This window comes from Panicum virgatum, chromosome 5K, assembly GCF_016808335.1.
Source record: "Panicum virgatum strain AP13 chromosome 5K, P.virgatum_v5, whole genome shotgun sequence".
NCBI lineage: Eukaryota > Viridiplantae > Streptophyta > Magnoliopsida > Poales > Poaceae > Panicum > Panicum virgatum.
Window position 1 is genome coordinate 5,043,043 of NC_053140.1, and position 19,190 is coordinate 5,062,232.

General features: G+C 51.6%; 3 protein-coding genes across 3 annotated transcripts; 1 reads left to right on the plus strand and 2 right to left on the minus strand.

Moving 5' to 3' along the window:
- The first annotated feature begins 3,527 nt into the window (after nucleotides 1-3,527).
- LOC120710445 (protein BZR1 homolog 3-like) lies at nucleotides 3,528-4,403 on the plus strand. Its single transcript, XM_039996130.1, has 2 exons — nucleotides 3,528-3,893; nucleotides 4,233-4,403. The coding sequence occupies exons 1-2, from the start codon at nucleotides 3,528-3,530 to the stop codon at nucleotides 4,401-4,403; spliced, it is 537 nt and encodes a 178-aa protein (XP_039852064.1).
- Nucleotides 4,404-4,593: 190 nt separating this feature from the next.
- On the minus strand, nucleotides 4,594-8,474 carry LOC120705819. The gene is made up of 2 exons (XM_039990350.1): nucleotides 8,309-8,474; nucleotides 4,594-8,162 (listed from the first exon to the last, which is right to left on the minus strand). The coding sequence occupies exon 2, from the start codon at nucleotides 8,101-8,103 to the stop codon at nucleotides 4,822-4,824; it is 3,282 nt and encodes a 1,093-aa protein (XP_039846284.1). The 5' UTR covers nucleotides 8,104-8,162; nucleotides 8,309-8,474; the 3' UTR covers nucleotides 4,594-4,821.
- Nucleotides 8,475-9,588: 1,114 nt separating this feature from the next.
- Nucleotides 9,589-13,642, minus strand: LOC120705820 (transcription factor NIGTH1-like). Its single transcript, XM_039990351.1, has 4 exons — nucleotides 11,807-13,642; nucleotides 11,046-11,678; nucleotides 10,871-10,947; nucleotides 9,589-10,655 (listed from the first exon to the last, which is right to left on the minus strand). Exons 1-4 carry the CDS (start codon nucleotides 12,048-12,050, stop codon nucleotides 10,137-10,139), a joined length of 1,473 nt encoding a protein of 490 aa, XP_039846285.1. The 5' UTR covers nucleotides 12,051-13,642; the 3' UTR covers nucleotides 9,589-10,136.
- Nucleotides 13,643-19,190: the final 5,548 nt, after the last annotated feature.

Sequence of the window (19,190 nt, forward strand, 5' to 3'; positions counted from 1 at the left end):
AACAGTGAATTTTTAAAATCGATATAAAATCGTAGAAAAATCAAAAAAATACAAACTCAACTCTTCTGTATTCTATGAAATAATATCTACAACTTTTGTTACATAAAGTTTTTCATTTAATCAATATATCTAAATCAAGAAAAATAGTTCTTCTGAGAAGATCCAAATCCGTCAGCTCACGTGGCAGCTTTCGGTGCACTTTGGTCCTTCTAGGACCATGCTGATGTGACGTGGCCGGCGGCAGTGGTCCTCGCCATGGTTCATCGGCGGCCGCGGGCTCCGCGCGGCGCGCCGACGGATTCGTCGTGGCGGCCACCTGCTTCTGCATGCCGAAGAGCTCACCTCTGATCTCGAACCTTACGGCCCCGCCGCTGGCCTAGCCGCGCGTGTCGACGGCCCGACGGATGAGTCGCCGGCCGCGTCATCGCTCATCGGCGGCGGTGAAGCTCCCAATTTCTACCTCCACGTGCACGGCGCCGCCACCACCACCGTCAGCGGCTCACGGGCGGCGGCAATGTCCGAGGTCAGGAAGCAGAGCCATTTCATTCAAAATTCGCAACGCAGACGGCGCACGACGCCATCCCCTTTTCCCCGGTGGCAAGACGACGCCGAGGTTGGTGCTCTTCGCGCCATTCCAAGGGAGAGCGGAGGCTGCCGGAAAAGGGCTTGTGCTTTTGCGCGTCAGTTCTTGGAACCCTGCTGCCACTGCCCCGCCGCGCAATCATCGCCGCCGGGAAAGTTCAGCGAAGAGGCTCCGGCACGGTGGCGCCAGCCCCGGTCAGACTGGTGCGCAGAGGATTTCAGTGACTGATAGATTTGAGAGGGGAGTAGTACAGCAGAGAATGAGAGAACGAAGCTGCCCCTTGTCTCTTGTGCTGCGTTAACAATTTTATTCGCCTGGCACCGCGTAAATATTCCCGTGTCTGATCCCAGGAATCAGGGATGCTGGTGTGTCTCTGACATGTGAGAGATGAGCATGATGGTGCAGCCTGAGCTCCTCTCCTTTTGCTTTTTGCTTAGCTTTTCACTTCACCGTCTTTCACTCTTTCTTCGCTGAGTTCTGGACGTTTTTGTCTCCACCTGCTCGTTAGTTACCCCCCCACAAGTGCCCGTTAGTTTCTTCCATACCAAAGAAAGGTTTTTGAGAATCTGAAATGAAACACTTTTGCATTGCACCGGAGGCATTGGTTTGGGCATCTGAAGTGTAAACATTGATCTTTTACTTATGAGGCTGTGGGCATGCCTAATTAGTACACAGACGGGAGATTACTTGAATCATTTACTTATTTGTCATAGGACCTCTGAATAGTTAAGTGGCGATCCAACTCTGGCGCATTCTGGGATATTTTCTGCCAAATGGCGACCGGATAAAGATGCCCATGGTATTCAGCATATGGAACGATCTAAACATGGCACGAAGAAAAGTTTCTTTCCATTGAACTTCGTATGCCTGTAGAGCGGCATCACAAAACTTACTGCCTGTTTAAACAGTAGTAAATGTTGACTACTTTATACAGGAAGGAAGCTCTGAAAATTTTTTCTTCGCCAGTGAAAGATGCAGCTGCATCTCTGAACTCTGAAGTATGGCATGGTAACTTACTTTCATTTCCTTTTTATACTCCTTTTGTTTTTACTTATCTGTACACATGCAGCTGCATCTCTGAACCCTGAAGTATGGCATGGTAACTTACTTTCATTTCCTTTTGATTTACTCCTTTGTTTTTACGTATCTGTACACAAGCGGATTTCAAATTCCTTACAACTTCTCCTTCCCTTTGTAATGACATCTGCTCTTAAATGCTAATCCTGCATGCTGATACACACCGATGTGCATGAACACCGGTCAAAGGAAACCAGTAGCCGGAGCAGCTTGGCACACCTGAACCTTGAGCACAAACGCATGTATGCCTGCACGGTAATTTCGAGATTCCAAGGTAGATATCTCATGAGCCATCAAAATCTGATTGCTCATTGCCCCTCTTTGACCACCTAACCGTGTACTCTAGTCAATCTCGAAGTGGAAAAGTCCAATTTTCATCCTCAAACTATTGCAAGTCTGATTTTCAACCTTCAACTACAAAATCGGACAATCTAGGCCATCCAACTGTTAAAACCGGGCAAATTTGGCCCTTGGGTGGTTTTGAAGGTGGTTTTACATTTTCTAAAACAAATTAAATAAATCTAATTAAATCTAAAAAATCAAAACTAATTCATTTTAAATCAGATAAATATGAAATTAGTACCAAATTTTTTCTAAAAATGTAACTTATCTATTATTGCTCCATTTGAATCTTAGTTATTAAAAATAATAGGCATAACTGCAAGCAAACAAATATTATGAACATAAAAAAATAGATCTGAATAGCTCACAAGTCATGTGACAATAGATAGGTTACATTTTTAGAAAACTTTTGATACTCATTTTATAATTTTTTGACTTAAAATGAATTACTTATAATTTTTTTAGTGTAAAATTGAATATTTTTAATTCTCACAAAATGAAAAACCACCCTAGGGGCCAAATTTTCCCGGTTTTGACAGTTAGATGGTTTTTGTTGTCCGGTTTCATAGTTGAAGGTTGAAAATCGGACTTTTGCGATAGTTGGAGGGTGTAAACCAGACTTTTCCCATCTCAAAGCGAGTAAAATGTACTAGGAAAAAATAAGAATATATTTTTTGAGATCAGAAAAAAAGAATATTAGGAACGTATGCATGAACACTGAACAATGAAGAGAAGAAATCAGAAAAGAGGAAAAAACACTTCTTTTGTTTCAACTACTTAGAAAACTTTCGGTTTTGATCTGCTTATAGGTACTACACCATCTCCGAAGAAAGCAAGAGCTGCTCGCACAATAGGGGCTACGAATGCTTGCACGCATGGATGCATATGCATGTAAGACTGTAACCTCCTCTGACTGTTAGGCTTCTCTCTAGGCACTACTCAGCAGCAGTCTAGGCAGTACACTAGTGCACACCTGCCAGCAAGAAAGACACAAGCCATGGCTGAGAACTCAAAAGGCAGGTAGGATTCCAGAACGGGGCAAGGAACAATTGGATGTACTGCGGCGAAAATATTCCCCTTCTTGTGGCAATAGCCTGCAGCATCTCCTGCTTCCTCTTGTAGAGTACAGCCCAAGTGCTCACACAGATGTTACATGCTCCCAACTACATTATTCCTTCTCTCACTCACACACACACATTGAGAGAGAGAGAGAGAGAGAGAGAGAGAGAGAGAGATGCCAAGAAACTTACATGCACATAGCAACAAAGCATTCATGAACTAGGAGCACTTGGTTTTTTGCAATGTGAAAGAAACAGCAGCTTTCAGTCCATAGGCACACACACACAACACATATGATCCTCTCCCTATAAATACTCGTGTCTTTCTTGCTGTGAGAACCAACGAGTGCCTTTGTGGACGGCCCCTGCAAAGAACCAACAGTTGAGTGAGAGAGCGAGCCAGAGACGCAGAGAGCAGTACGTCGTGTGGAGGTGTAGGTGTGAGTGACTGTGACCGATCGACGACAATGGAGGTCGGAGCCGGGAGAGATGAGGTCGAGGCGGCGGCGGCGGCGGTGGTGGCAACGGAGGTGGCGCCGGTGTCAGGACGGAGGGGGTGCATCCGCTCGACGCAGGGGCCGTGGACGGTGCGGCGGCGCGGCCGGGGCGGCGGGCTGACGACGTCGCTGCGGCACCCGACGCCACGGGAGAGGGAGAACAACCGGCAGCGCGAGCGGCGGCGCCGGCAGGTGGCTGCCAGGATCTTCGCCTGCCTGCGCGCCCACGCCGGGTACACGCTGCCCAAGCACGCCGACCAGAACGACGTGCTCCGCGCGCTCTGCGCCGAGGCCGGGTACTACGTCGACGACGACGGCAACGTCACGCGCCTCCAGGTACCAGTCCCCCCGTCTCCCCCGGGAAACAAATCCTCTTTACTGCAGAGGATTTGTTTCCCCTCACTGACGTGCGGGTCCCGCTGGCATGGGACCCCCTCATGCTTCGTTCTCGCTTCCTCTTCTCAACCAATGGCGAGAGAACATCCTGCTTGCATTGCGTTCTGGCAATGTGCATGTATAGTACTCATCCATTAGCACGCCATCAAATTTTTTTTTACCCCTCGGTACAAAAAAATTAGTGCTGGTATTTTGTTGGTTACGAATTACATGGTTGATTAGATTCACCATGCCGCGCTGATCTGTATTTGAGTATTTTCATTGTCATCTCCGTTGCAGGGTGTGGTCGACGGCGCGGCAGGCCCGCGCTGCAGCTCCGACCATCAGAAGCCTTCCTCCCACAGCGGCACAACGGAGGCGGTGACCCTGCAGCAGCCGGAGCAGCGGCGGGAGGAGGAGGAGGAGGCGAAGCTGTCGCTCGAGCTCACCCTTTCTTTCGCCTACATGTAGCCCCAATACAATGCCAGATTGTCTCTGTCCCGGAAAATTGCTGGTACTAAACCAGAGAGCTAGTACTTGTAGACTAGTGTACTTGAAAGAATATCGGAGGTTGCAAATCGCTTCAGCATCCTTGACAATCTATAAGCGATGCCATGACGATTTGATCGGCATGCAGTTCACGTGACAACATGAGCATGACTGCTGAATAGTATGTAACTGTGAACCGAAGCTATCAGGGATTTTTTTTAAAAAAAAAGGAACATGAAAAAAAGAAATAAAAATTATTAAGCTACTATAGTACACATTTTGTTGTGAGGACGTAAGTGTAAAACAAACAAAGAGCATTACAAACCCAAAAAAGGTAAAAAAACAAAAACGAAAGCAAACGAGCTAGCTAGCTGGTCGATGGATGCATGGGCGGCATGGCTCAGCTCAAGCTGGTGTCCCGGCGCAGGCCGGCGCCCTCGTTGACGCCGGAGACGAGCTCGGCCTCGAAGTTGGCCGACGACATGGACGGCAGGCGCTCGTACACCCTGGACCCGAGGTGCTGCAGCTTCTTCTGCTGCGTCTTGACGGTCCTGCTGATGATCTTGTAGTTCCAGCGCTGCTGCACGTACACGGCGGCGGCCAGCGCCACGGCCACCAGCGGGATCGCCACGTCGCCGAACCTGGAGTAGAAGTCCAGGCTCGTGTTCACGAACTCGTACTCCTCGGCAAAGTAGGGGTTGATGGCCGGCGCCTTGACGTAGTCGTAGAGGTGCGGCAGCAGCCTCACCGCCGTCACGCCGGCGTAGTAGCTCTTCTTCAGCGGCTTGCAGTTGATCCGCCACACCACGTTGCCGATCACCTGCGGGAGGAGGAAGAAGTCCTGCGCCATCCCGATGTACTCCTCCAGCGTCACCGCCCACTCCCGCAGCGCGTGCGTCCCCCCGCGCGCGTCCATGTAGTACGACCCCGCCTCGCCGTCCGGCGCCGGCGGCCGGCCGTACGCGCTCGCGTAGCGCACCAGCAGGATCACCGTGAAGCCCAGCAGGTGCGCGGCGGAGGTGTAGAGGAGCACCTTCCGGTCGCTGGGCACGCGGCCGGGCTCCAGCGGCGACCGCGTCAGCAGCCGGATCCGCGACCGCCACACCTTCTGCGCCAGCCGGAGCGTGAGGAGGAGCGCGGCGAGGATGAGGATCTTGACGACGCAGTCGATGGCCCAGTACAGGGTGCTCCTGTCCACCTCGTACGACGGCGGCGGCACGCCGTCGGACCCCGCGGCAGCGATGCGCGCGAACAGCGCCTCCGCGCCGGTGATCAGCGGCACGCTGTACCCGCCCGCCTGCACGCCCAGCATCACCAGCGACACGTACGGCATCACGTCGGTGTTGGCCTTGATGTACATCAGCTGGCTCAGCTCCGCGGCGATGGCCGCCGCCAGCGTCGCGACGCGGAGGATCCCCTCGACGCTGCGCCGGGACAGGATGTCCTGCCGCTGCTCCCGGTACAGGATCGGCAGCGTCTGCAGCGCCGTCGCGTTGAAGCGCAGCGGGTCGCCGGCGGCGCGCGTGCTGGCGATGCGCACCTTCGCCGTGGGGTTGATCAGCCACCGCGCCGTCGTCGGCGGGTACTCCACCCGCACCTCGATCGAGCAGTCCATGCCGTCCTCCACCTCTCTCAACGTCGGGAAGGCTCGCCGGCTCGCCTGAATGCTCCGGCAGCCTATCAGGTACATCCGGCCGTTCACCGGGTTGTACACGCCTTCCAAGAACAGGCTCGACACGTTCGCGTAAGGCTCTCCGGACAGCGAGAGCTCCGCGGACACGTTGAGAAGAGACGCCGCCTCCGCAGGCTGCGACGACGCCGACGAGGACGACTCTGGCTGCGACGACGACGACGAGGATGCTCCGCCCATTCCTCTCTTGCCTGGCATGCCAGAGAATGGCGTGCTCTGCGCCGCCAGCGAGTTCCGGCCGACGAGTGACCCGAGAGAGAGCACCTCCAGCTGAAAGAATGGCCGCTCGAACCGCTCGCGCGGGAACGGGTCGGGCACCGCCGGGACGTGGAGCGTGAGGTCGTCAGCGAGGTTGGACAGGCCCATCGCGTCGGCGGCGGCTGCCCTGGGGTAGCTCAGGAGCGACTTGGCGAGGACGGTGCCCAGGTCGAACGGCTCGCTCCGCCTGAGGAACTCGCCGGCCTCCCTCACCTTGGTGTAGTTGTACGCCATGCTCAGCGGCGCGCCGCCGGAGACGCCGAACCGGTTCCAGAGCTCCGTCGGGTGCACCGTGCGTTTGATCGTCAGCGGGAAGTGGGCAGGGCCGCCGCCGCCGTCGATGCGGGTGATCTGCCCCACCGTGATGCTGCGGCGGGTGGCCGTGAAGGTGGTCTGCACGTACAGGCACACGCGGGAATGGCACGCCTTGTCGCCGGCGCCGAGGCAGCCCACCATGCAGAGCTGCCCGGTGGACGCGCGCCACACGCCCTCGGCCGAGAGCGTCATGCCGCCGAGCCCGCTCCGCTTGCCCGCCGCGTACTTGTGCTCCCACGGGGGCACGGCACGGAACACGGCCGACACCCTCGCCGAGCTCTCGCCGTCCGGGGCGTTCCTCGGCTCGCACCGGACGTCCTGCATCACGACGCTGACGTCCGTGAACGCGCCGTCCGTCGCGTCGACCGCCTTGTCCGTCTCGAACGGCCCGAGCCTCCGGCAGGTGGCGTCCGTGGCGTTGCACCGCCAGTTGGGCACGACGGTGAGCAGGTCCTCCGACGTGAACCGGTCGAGGATGCCGCAGAAGGAGTTGTCCTTGTAGAGGCCCCTGCCGCCGCCGAGGATGTCGTCGCGGTAAGGGTGCGGGATGCACGCCTTGGCCACGAGCTTCTCGGACCCAAACTTGTAGTTGGAGTAGGCACCCAGCTGCGACAGCAGGTGCACGGCGTCGAAGTAGGCGGCGTCGGACTTGTGGCGCGTGCTCGTCAGCTCGCCGCGCACGGCGCGCGTCGTTAGCGTCATCGTCGTCGGGTACCGGAACACGAGTAGTATGCTGCCATCCTTGGTGACCGGCGGCTGGAAGTTGTCGCGGCCGGTGTTCTTAGCCCAGTCCCACGGGTTGCCGGCGTCGCCGCCGCGCCTCGGCAGCAGGGCGTCGCCGACCATGCAGAGCACGCTCTCGCCGCCGTCGTTCTCGGTGTACACGCCCTCGAAGAGGATCTTGAGCTCCGTGCTCCCGGGCCACACCTTGAGCTCCGGCGACACGTACTGCCCCATCTCCGGGCCGGTGCCGTTGCGGGAGATGGCGACCCCGAGCACGCCGCTGACGTTGAGGGCCGTCCTCCCGCGGCGCCCCACGTCGACGTGCGTGAGCGTGAACGAGGCGAGCGGCAACGGGTCCGGCGCTCCGTCGTCCGCGGCGTCGGTGCCGTCGAACGGCATCAGCAGCGCGCCGTCGGCGTCCTGCTTCCAGTCCCCCTTGACGAAGGTCAGCTCCGGCATGAGGGCGTTGGCACGGTTGGCGTCGAACGTGAGCTCGGAGGCGGAGGACAGCACCGACCGGCACTGCCGCTTGACGTCGGCGAAACGGACGTACTCGTGGGGGACGAAGGGGACCTGGCCGCCGGTGCCCATCGGACCCATCGGTTGCTGGTTCTGGCGGAAGGGATCAAACGAGGTGGTGATGGCAAAGAATGGCAGCAGGAACGCGCCGATGTACTGCAGCTTTTTGGACACCATTGTTGATTCTGTTGTTCTTGTTGACCCCCTTCAACTATCTGTTTCAGAGATTCTCAGCCCTGCATTTGAAACAACAAGAACAACAGAATTACATCACTAGTTGTGCGGAGTGACGATGCTGACATCTGAAGAACGACGACAGCCCTGCAGCAAAATTTCTGCAATTACGCTGCTAACAGGATCGTAGAGTGATTTGGTTGCTGACCTCAACATGGAGATTTCTTCAGTCCCCTTCAGCATCCAATGGCTTGTACCCAAAAGCCCAAGACACCACTGGCTCCTCTCTGCTCTAGTACAGAGCATGGATTTCTGACCAGAATGTGCCAGATCCAGAACAACTCGTGGACCAGATTGGATCACTCGGAATCCAATCTTATAGTCACCCCCATGGATGCTTCGGCCACATTGTTTATCGGCCTGCCAATCCCTTTCTGCCTCTCAGAACTACGGTTCTTGGAGGGTGGACATATAGAATTAGAGTTTGACTTCCGATGGAAGCGACCCAGAAGCAGAGGGCAGCGCGTGGAGTGCCCAGAACGCCCCCGGCCCGGAGAAGCCTTCCCCGCCGTGCCGCCGCGAGGCGAGGCGGAGAGGGGGTAGTTTGGGCCATTGGTGCGTGCAACATCCGGGGCGGGCGCTAGAGAGAGTTGACGCGGCGGCGCAGGTGGCGCGCGCGGCCGCCACGGCGGGCATCGCGGCCGCTGCGCGGCAGTCCATGGCATGTCATGCCGGCGAGGACGGCGGCATGTGTCGTCCACGTGAACGAGGAGATTTTTAGCCTTGCGTTCGTCTCCGTGCTGGGCTTGGACGGTTCGCCAGGTTTCGTCAACAAACTTTTGACTTCGCTACGGGGCCTTCCTATATTTGCGTTTGAATTGGTGGCCCATGAGGAAAGAGGCTGGGTCTCCATATGGGCCCTAGTTTGCCTTTCATGCGGTCCTGGCAAGAGAAGTTTGGAAAATCGACGCCCAAATACGATCATTGTTTTCGCTTAGCTTATAGTTTAAGCGTGGTCGAGAAAAGTGAAGATTTTCTCGTTTCTTGATTCTCGCTATTCGTAGTTCAAATCTCTGAAGCGAATTACCATAAAAGTGAAAATAAGTAAGACGTTTAGTGGGATTATCGCTTATTTCCATCGATAAACCGAGAGATGTTCAAAATCTGAATTGACCACACATGTCATTGCGATATTACTCTCAAATCTTGAAAAGCTCGTGAAATGAATGTCAAATATCAAACCCTGGGGAGGTTGAGCAGGCCCGTCAGTGCAAAATCGCATGACACCTGCTCACCTAGCACAAATGCAACAGCGCAACAAGGAACTACTCCTTGCAGATAAATAAATAAACTAAAATTCACGCACTCCTCAAAATTTAATTCTTATGAAGGTACTAAATAAATAATAATAATAATAATAATAATAATAATAATAATAATAATAATAATAATAATAATAATAATAATAATAATAATCACTCATCAATGTTCTCACAGCAGAAAGTACATCTGCAAAACTGCAATTTTAGCTTGCATTATCCAGAGGTCCGCAATGGGCTCATCACAATACTAGGGTACAAGCATAACAATCAAATGATCACATACTAGAGTCCAATAATCCACATGTCCCAATTATCTCCAGACCCAACCAAGCGTACATTACCGACTAGATTAGCTGACCATATTTTCATGACAAAATATATTTACCAGCTCGAAGGAAAGCAAAGGCAGAAAACTCAAAGAGAGACCCATGTGCCAAGCCCCCCCAAAAGCAAAGAAAAGCCCCCCGCTCATGTATCACATCACGAATGAGACAATCTCGGACACTCCGCTCCACTCCCACTTCACATGTTGTGTGGAGTAGAGCGAGTTCAGATCGATCGGCGTCCGTTCCCCGCGCGGGCGCGAACAAAAATCCACTTTTCCCGGTGATGCAGCAACAGCACAGACTTTTAGAGAAATCCCGGAGCTAATAGTGATTAATCTAGCTACTAAGTATTCAGTAATGGAGTAGGGCACGCTAGTTAATTTGTTGATCAGTACTTGATCGCCGCGGCGCCGGCGGATTCCTCGCCGGTGGGCTTGGCGGCCGGCACGTCGTCGTCGTCGTCGTCGTCCTCCCGGTCCTCGCCCTCGTCCTCCTCCTCGATGCTCTCGGACCTCTCCCTCCCTCCGCCGCCGCCGCCGCCGCCGACGCTGCCTCCGCCCGCGCTGCCGCGGCCCTCGGATGACTCCGGCGGCGAGCCCGCCATGGCCGCCTTGTACGCGGCCGCATGCGGCGCCGGCGGTGGCGCGGCCGCGCGGTGCACCATGGCGGCCGGGTGGTGCTGCAGGTGGTGCACCGCCGCGGGGGGCGGGTAGTACTCCTGCGCCGCCGCCACGGCCGCCGTGTAGTGCGGCTGCGTCGCCGGGTGCGCGCCGTAGATGGCCTGGCCCGCCGCCTGCGTCGCGTACTCCGGCGGGACCCAGATGCCGCCGAGCACCACCAGCTGCGGCGCCGCGGCCGCGGGCGCCGGCGGCGCCGGCATCGGCCGCCGTGTGTGCAGCCTGTACTTCTGCACGACAGGTCAGAAGAATACTCAGCTTAGAAACACCAGTAGAAACACTCCATGCTCGTGTCCGTACTACTCGATCTGGTTTTCAACCGTGCTAATCATAATAACCCATCTTTTCAAGAAAAATCATAATAACCCATGATTAACCACTCGATATACTATCGCTACTTCATCATGATCGTGCATGTATTGATGGATGATGAGATTATAATTACCTGAAGATGGCTTTTCACCTCATCATTGGTCAAGCCATCCACCTTCATCAGCTCGCGAATCTGCTTCGGGGTCGCCACTTTTGCAAAGAAGAAACAGGTTTTATTTGTCTTTAGCTCACGCACGCATGCACTTGGCATTTTCTCTACCCAATTAAGGGGTTGTTTGCGAGGGTACCTTGGGCGCCGCCGAGGATCTGGAGGGCATTGACGAACCGGCGGTGCAGCTCCGGCGACCAGCACCGCCGGGCCTTCCGGTGGGTCTGCGGAGGGGGCGGCGGCGCCTGCCCGTCCGGCGCGTTCGGCGGCGGCTTCGCCCCGTTCTGGAGGTCTCTCCGCGCGCCGAGGCCACCGTTGGCTCCGGCGGCGTCAAGGTACGGCTTCCTGTCGGCTTCGCCCGCGTCTTTCTCCGCGGGCGCGAGGGCGAGCTCCGGCAGCGCCGCGCCGTCCGCGGCGGCCTTGTCCTTGCCGAACGGGAGGAACGCGCCGCCGTTGCGCTGTCCCGCGGCGGCGGCGTCGAGGGCGCCGAGCGTGTCGATCGGCAGCGGGTGCTCCGAGCTCTCCTTGGGCATCTGCGGGTCCTTGGCAGCGGTTTCCGGCGCCGCCGCCGCGGCGCCTGGCCCGTTCCAGAGCTGCGCCGACTCCATCCAGCTCGCCTTCTCCGACGGCGGGTTCCCCATCTTGTCGGCGGCGGCGTCGATCCCGATGTTCTTGAGCGGTATGAACTCCTCCAGCACCAGCGGCCTCGCCGGCGCGCCCTGCAGGCTCCCCATCCGGTACGCCTCCAGCTGCTGCCTGTACGCCTCCATGGCTGCTCATGCACCAGCCACACCCATCAACACATTGTCACGCACGGCCATGCATTCATGGACATGCATGAGCCACAGAGAATAATGAATACATCCATGTCGCCGACCGATAAGCATGAACGATACGCACCGTGATTGAGAAGATGCATGCACAGGGGGAGCTCGCGCTTGAAGGCGTCGATCTTGAGCCGCTCCTCCTCCAGGCGGGCGAGGAACTCCCGGAGCTTCTGCGTCGTCTGCTCCGTCGTCAGATGGTGGCCGTCGACGAGCGGCTCCTGCTGCTTCGGGATCACCGCGTACGCGCCGCCGCCGCCGCCGCCGCCGCTGCCGTTGGGCTTGTAGTCTAGGGTTAGGTCGGAGGGCGAAGACGCCATACTGCCGAGCGCAGCCGCTAGGATCACTAGACACTAGTGCAAGTATACGTGTTCGTGTTGGAGCTTGCTTGCACTATTGGCAGTAGCTGCTACAAGCTTCTAGTATATTACTTCTCAGACATGAATATGATCAAGTAGCGGCTCTGTGTGTTAGAGAGAGAGAGAAGACCAGGGCTGTAGAGAGAGAATGTGAATGTGATGAGAGAGTGTGTTTGATGAGGGATCAGAGGGGGAATCGGCTTCTTTTAAGAGTGAGTTTTGGGAGAGGGGAGAGAATAAAGGTGGATTTAGAGGGGGAGAAAAAGGAAAAGCCATGTTGTGATCTTGCAAGAGGTTCCTAGCTAGCAGCAGCAGGGCAAGGGGGAGGAGGGGGATAAAGCAAAGGCATGGTAACTTCTTGCAAAGATCAAAGGCATCTGCATGCAAAAGCTTCTGCATATGCAGGAGGTTTCATGCATCATGTACATGCAAGAGAATCAAAAACTTATCTCCTCCCAGCACAACACAACGACCACACAGATGAGGCCATGTGGTTTTGGTTGGGCCTCTTCTTCGTACGCACGTCTCTCTCTCTCTCTCTCTCTCTCTCTCTCTCTCTAGTCTCGTCTACTAGTCAGTAGTCTCCCCTCCCAGACGATCACCTGTGTGTGCTTCTGGTAGCTCCATTCAAATCAATTCGAGCTCTGTCATTCAAAGTTCTAGTGATGTGAATCTCTTCTCATAAGCATGCATGCTTGAAAAATTGGAACTTTTACATGGCCATGCTGTCTTCTTGTCCAGTTGTCCCAACGAGCATTTGCAATATCTTTTCGGTGGATGCTCATTTTGTGGTAAGTTAACTTTGCAAAGGTTTTTACAGCGAAAGAATTAACATCCATGCATCCTAGCTTTTGCATTGTCCACCCATGGGAGAATGAAAAGCTTAGGTGGGTGCGTTTGATTCAAAGGAAATTAAAGATGAGCTCAAAGTAGTCCAAAGAGAACCTTGCAAGTCTAAGAGAGAACCCAACTAGGTGTCTTGGGAGAATATTTACCTTTTACCTAATCTTGATCTCAAAACACAGGGATAATCACTAGATATACCTACCTGAGAATCACATCACCTCCTCCTCCAACTCGCAACTCGCATTACAAAAACCGAAAGAATGCAGCGAAACCGCTAACACTAAAAATCTAGCAATTGTTAACTTCAAACACCGTAGATGCTCACGCATTGTCAACTTTTGTTTTTGGGGGTTCTAATGGATGATTCCTGCACGATTAATCAAAGGAGGGGATGGTAAAGCAGTAAAGCAGCATATACCACACATAATTCAAGCCCCCAAAGATATGAAAAAAGATTCCTCCCTCTTTGCTTTGAAAAGGGTGGCGCATCCCTTCACACACAAGCTCTTCCTCGCTAGCCATGGGAATAACACGCATGTATGCATGTCCTGTGTTTCCTCTATCCCTGTGTGCGAGAGAAGATCGAGGGTGCCGGCTGGCTTTGCATTCACAAGGAATATATTAGCACGGCTCAAGCAAGGAATATCTTAGGCTTTGGGAGGGATATCAAGCACGCACAAAGGAGGACACAAAGGAAAACACGGTGTGTGTGTGTGTGTGTGTGTGTGAGAGAGAGAGAGAGAGAGAGAGAGAGAGAGAGAGACTCTGCTGCTGGTACTACTCTTGGCTTTTTAGGAAGTGGGAAGGAAGCTAAGAAGATTCTCCGCTTCTCTCTCTAGAGACACAGACAGAATGAGGAGAGAGAGAATGCAACTCCGTATGGTGTATTGGTGTTGCTGAACAAGGGAGTATCGAGAGGGGGGGGAGAGAAGGAAGAGGCCGGCCGGGGAGAAAGGTGTTGTGAACTTGTGTACTCTGTGTATTGGTGCATCGAATTCCCTGTGCAATAATTAGGGTTGGTCGCTTTCTTGGGGCAGTCTTCAGGTACAAGGCTCCAATCCCTGCCTTTTCTCTGGATTCTCTCCTCCTTTCTCCCCCGTCTCTACGTGAACAATCAGTTTGATACGACGTATACGTACTATGATACCCCACACATGCACACCGTACATGTCTACACGCATACATTCATGTACCTATATACATAGGTATTTTCAAAAGTAGGAGTGTTCATAATTCATAGCGTACGTTGCTTGTGCACAATCAAATTACCGGTACCTGAGTAGTGCAACATACTTAGAAGCCTTCTGAACACTAGCTAGGCTTAACCTGCTATATATGCACATCCTCAATGGAGCACTGAAAGTGCTTGGACATAATTTTCTGAGCTTCAACTGTAGCATTGTAGAACCTATTAGAGGGGGGCATGTTTTGTACATAAAACAATGTTCAAAGTAAATTAAATTTACATAACTGGATTTTATTTCATTAGGGCAACATATTAAAAATTATGTTAGATAATGGGGATATTATTTCGTTAAGAGCATGGCATGACTCGTGTGATCATGTCTCGATCGACATCCTTTAGATGTACACAGCCGATTTTAAAAACTTTCAGGAGCTGCTTTATCATTTAAAACAGCAAAGCAACCAAGATCTTTCATAGCATGCATTTGAAATTCTATAGTTGTGTTGACCTTAACAATGAAGCTCCACCCTGAAGTCTGAAGGTACACATCCTACGCACAATTTAATATCAGAAACGATTTTCACTTTGTTTTTTTCGCGAACGTGCCTGAACACGTGTTTCATTAAGAGGAAAGTTAATTCATGTTTGTTTGTTAACTTTCTAAATACACATGCATAGTTAACTTTCTAAATTTAACTGAAGGACTTTACAAAACTTTGACCACCCATCTAAAACAACTCAAACATGTATCCATTACATACGTTCATATAAAAGAACAGAGTTACTTAGCACGCTAATTACAACCCCAAAGGGAAGGTGCCGAGCAGGGGCGGAGCCAGAATTTTTTTTCATTATTAGGGGGGCCAATCATGCTAATTTATATAAAAATTTAATCAAAATTCAAATTTTCAATATAAATTTGGGAGCTACAGAGGGGCCAGGCCCCTGCCCGCCCCCTGTCTACGCCCCTGGTGTGGAGACTCGCAAATAAAATAGGAGTGTGTGTGTGGAGGTTCTAAGTTCAACTTCATGCAAACGGAGTATTCAGGCCCTGTTTGGATAGCTAGCACGAGTAGCACGCACATTTTTCGAAAAAAGAATTTTCAATGCATGGAGTACTAAACGAAGTTTATTTGCAAAACTTTTTCACGGATGGGTGTAACTTTTCACAACGAATCTAATGATAGTAATTAATCGATGATTGGCTACAGTGATGCTACAGTAACCATCCTCTAATCGTGCGGTCAAAGGCCTTATTAGGTTCGTCTCGCGAAGTAGTGCAGGGTTGTGGAGTTAGTTTTACAAATTGCCTTTGTTTAGTACCCCTAATTATTGGTCAAAATTTTTGTGCTACTCGTGCTAGTACTAACCAAACAGGGCCTCAGAGTTGTTCCTGTATTTTGGACTGATCCGGCACGGTGTAGGCTGCCGAACCCGTGCGTAGAGTAGCCGGGTGATATTCCTGGTCAAGGAGAAGATGTACATGGCCTCTGACCGTTGGTGGACTGGGCAGAGCCGCAGAGGGGGCTTTACGCACTTTCTCCTCGTGACACGCGTCAGTGGTAGCCTGCCCAAATCGTCCTGTGAATATCCCTTTTGTCTGGTGCGACGGGGCGCGCGAACCCCTCCCCCACCCTACCTCTCTGCTCGCTTCGCCATTCTGTTTCGAGCTTCGAGCCAACAGCACTCGATTATTTTCATCTTCTTTTCACGTACTAATAATTAGTCTCCTCCTTTCTTTTCACCTTCAGTTGCGTCTTCTGTTCATCACATCCTGCACATGAACAGCTGAAGAACAATGCAAACGCTTCAGAAACAATCTGGGCGAGGGCGCGGGCCTGTTCAGCGATTCGATCTCATGACTGACGAGGGAATAATCAAGGTGTTATGGGCTACCTCGCCAATCGCCATGATGCGCGCGCAGAAGGGCATGATTCTCTGAAGCGAAATGCAGGAGCAGAGACAGAGAGAGAAAGAAAAGCAGCGATTAGGGGCGTAAAAAAGAACGGCCAGGGCTCATCAGGAATCTGACGGGATGCTAATTGTCGCCTGCGTTAACGTTCCCTGGGGGCGAAGGACCATCCTCGCATCCAAACTTTCAGTCAAGTGGCGAGAATGCGAGATCCGGGAAGGAATTCCTACAGAAAACCATATCTCCTTCGCGCGATCCGGATTTGCGCGGTGAATGTTCCTCATATCCGCGAGCTCGATTGGCATTCTTGTGGCGCCCGCCCACTGGATGGGTGGCTTCTAATTTTCTAAAGAATTGCAGCTCGCCCTCATGAAATTAGGTGTGGAGATTCGGCCGAGCTGTGGTGGTATTGAACCACGATTACGCAGAGTTCTCATAAAAGTTTTTGTTTGATCAGATTGCTATGCATCGATCGGATCATGTTTTCTCTGAATTTCAGGTCTGAAAGAAACAGTGGATCAACTGTCTGGAAAGTTTAGTTTCAGACATGTCAAAGATCAGTACGTTCTCCAATATCAGACTGCTAGAGCATCTGTCTGTCTGTTTCTGAAGATTTGTCTCTTTCATGTGCCGTCAAGTGTTCTTGGTTTATTTGTTGAATACTAAACTTGTTGCGGTACTTCATTTTTTTATAAATAAAAAAACAAAGACCGCAGCCACTTTGGAATATTTTTTTTTTGACCCACGCCGACAGAACCCAACAATTTGAAATTTCGAGCCTTTTTTATCTGCAGCTTGACGCTTGCAACAAGGCGAAATGGAATGATAACCACCGTACATGCAGGAGTTTCAGAGCCTGCCTGCCTTTCAGAAAGATAATACAGTAATCATTCACTAAGAGTGAAACATTCGTTGAGTGGTCGGACCGGCTTTCCCTTTTCATCCTCAGCAGGCACAAACCTTTCTTAAGCCCATGTAATGACCTCACGGCCGGTCACCTCCGAGAAGTAGGCCACCTGTGTCGAGGCTAAAGCTCAAAACACCTCTCACTGACAGTTGTTTTTCCCGTTTAATCCTCTGGTTAGCAGCTCATCTTTCTCACCGACACGAAGATGAGTGATTCCATCTCCTTTCTCTTTACGAATTAATCGAGCCTTGAAATGCCACCGCAGTGACACGATTCCCTCTTTGCTTCTGAACTTAATCCGTCGTTGTAGATAGATGAGCTGCTCCTGGTAGCTGCATCGTTTTCTACTGTGCCTAATGCATCGACAGCCCTGACTGGACTGCATGAAACGGATCGATTCCTCCGTACGTCTCGGTGTAGGTAACAGCAGATGAATATGCAAATAAGAGCATAGAACCATAAGCGTGAAAAACAAGTGACATGACTAGTTATTTCACATGGTCTTCTCAGAAAGAGAAATCTTTTATCTCTCTGATTTTTTTTATCTTTAGTTCATCTTTGCGGCAAAATTCTTCTGCAGTTTCCTTCCATAAGCTAATAAGCGAGATGTCTGTTTCAGCATGACATGCAGTGACCTAGCCTGGCAGGTCCTTTGTTAGCTCGCTTTACATCTCCCAGGACTAATCTGCTGGTAGGAGAGTCAGAGCCATTGATGAACTCTGACCAAAACCCTTTGGACCTGAACAACACCCCTGCTGCTGCTGCAAGTCTGCATTGATCAGCCAGGCCAGACACTTTATAACTCCCCAGCTTTTCTGCAAATTCTTGTATTAAGATGTAGGCAGCACATTCCACTCACTTCTGAATCCCCAGTCCTGCTGCGAATTCTGGTCTGATCGAGTTTCAGAGGCAACAGTCGTTTTCAGATACTTGCAGGAATGCAAACAGGAGCGAGAGGCCAAGGGGAAGATGGATAGAATGTCGATGCGCATCGCACATGGGGGATAAGGTTAGGGCGCGTGGGTGATTTGGAGAGGGGATCAATGCTCTTGAGCTTTAAAGGGGGGTTTAGGGGGGCCAAGGGAAGGTGCTTACAGGTATCAAAGACAAGGAAAAGAAGGGAAAAGAAAAGGGGCATCTTGGAGGGAATCCATCCGTCCGTCCGTCCGTCCATGCAGACAGAAGCTGCTGCTTTCAAAGGGGCTTTGGGTGGTCAAGTAAAGTGCCCTGCAAAAGGCTTCTCTCCGGCTGCTTGCGGGAGACCCAGGGGTTGATCCAAATCTTGGAAAGGGATACTGCCATTGGGAGAGCTAGAGGGACTAGTGTACTAGCACCGCTTGGATCAGGCGATCAGAGTATGATACGGTGGGTGGCCGGTAGTACTTTGGTGGTGGTGCAGGAGTCTTGCGGACAGATGGCAGTTGCAAATTGCCAAGGAAAATGGAGGAATGTATTTGTCTCGTTGTTAACATCTCCTTTACTGAACGATGTCATGCAAAGTAGCCACAGGTTTCCGAATCAAGGTCTAGAAAAAGAAATGGAATGAACTTGGTAAAACGACGAAAATTGTGATCTCAGAATAATGGGATCCACAACGATATGCAGAAGTAAAAGTAAAGTAAGGTAAATGCTTGCCAATCAATCTATGTTAACCGAACCATTTTGACAGGAAACTGGGTGCCTTCCTGCCTTGTATCTTCAGTGCAATGGGAAGCTCTAGCATCGCACGACCCACGACGGCCCAGCAACTGCGATATCGCAGCCCAGGAGAGCTACTCACCAGCACGGCGTCAAGAAACATGTACCAGGTTCAGATCCATTCCTCTCTTTTTTTCTTCAAATCTGGCAGCGGTTGTTATTTTTTAAACAGATTTTGGGGCCTAATATATTCAAACCATTAAATTAGTATATTCAACATTTTAAATTTTAGATTCAACATTTCATCCAATGAAATTTAACATCTCAAATAAACTGGTTCAACATTTGGTAGGAAAATGTTGAAGTAGCCTCCTCAAAATGTTGACCTAGTTCATAAAAATGTTGAATTTTTAAAAAATAGCAAAATATATTCATATTGGATCTCAGGTCTTATTTAGTTCCCTTCAAAATTCTAAAATTTTACAAGATTCCCCATCACATCGAATCTTTTAATGCATGTATGAAGTATTAAATGTAGCTAAACAAAATAACTAATTACATAGTTTGTCTATAATTTGTGAGACGAATCTTTTGAACCTAGTTAACTCATGG

Bases quoted from the DNA above. Each gene is read 5' to 3' on its own strand.
- LOC120705819 (XM_039990350.1), bottom strand. From the start codon at position 8,103: ATGGTGTCCAAAAAGCTGCAGTACATCGGCGCGTTCCTGCTGCCATTC.
- LOC120710445 (XM_039996130.1), top strand. From the start codon at position 3,528: ATGGAGGTCGGAGCCGGGAGAGATGAGGTCGAGGCGGCGGCGGCGGCG. The intron at 3,894-4,232 runs GTACCAGTCCCC...TCTCCGTTGCAG, and splicing joins GCAACGTCACGCGCCTCCAG to GGTGTGGTCGACGGCGCGGC.
- LOC120705820 (XM_039990351.1), bottom strand. From the start codon at position 12,050: ATGGCGTCTTCGCCCTCCGACCTAACCCTAGACTACAAGCCCAACGGC. The intron at 11,679-11,806 runs GTGCGTATCGTT...GTGCATGAGCAG, and splicing joins CATGCATCTTCTCAATCACG to CCATGGAGGCGTACAGGCAG. The intron at 10,656-10,870 runs GTAATTATAATC...CCTGTCGTGCAG, and splicing joins AGGTGAAAAGCCATCTTCAG to AAGTACAGGCTGCACACACG.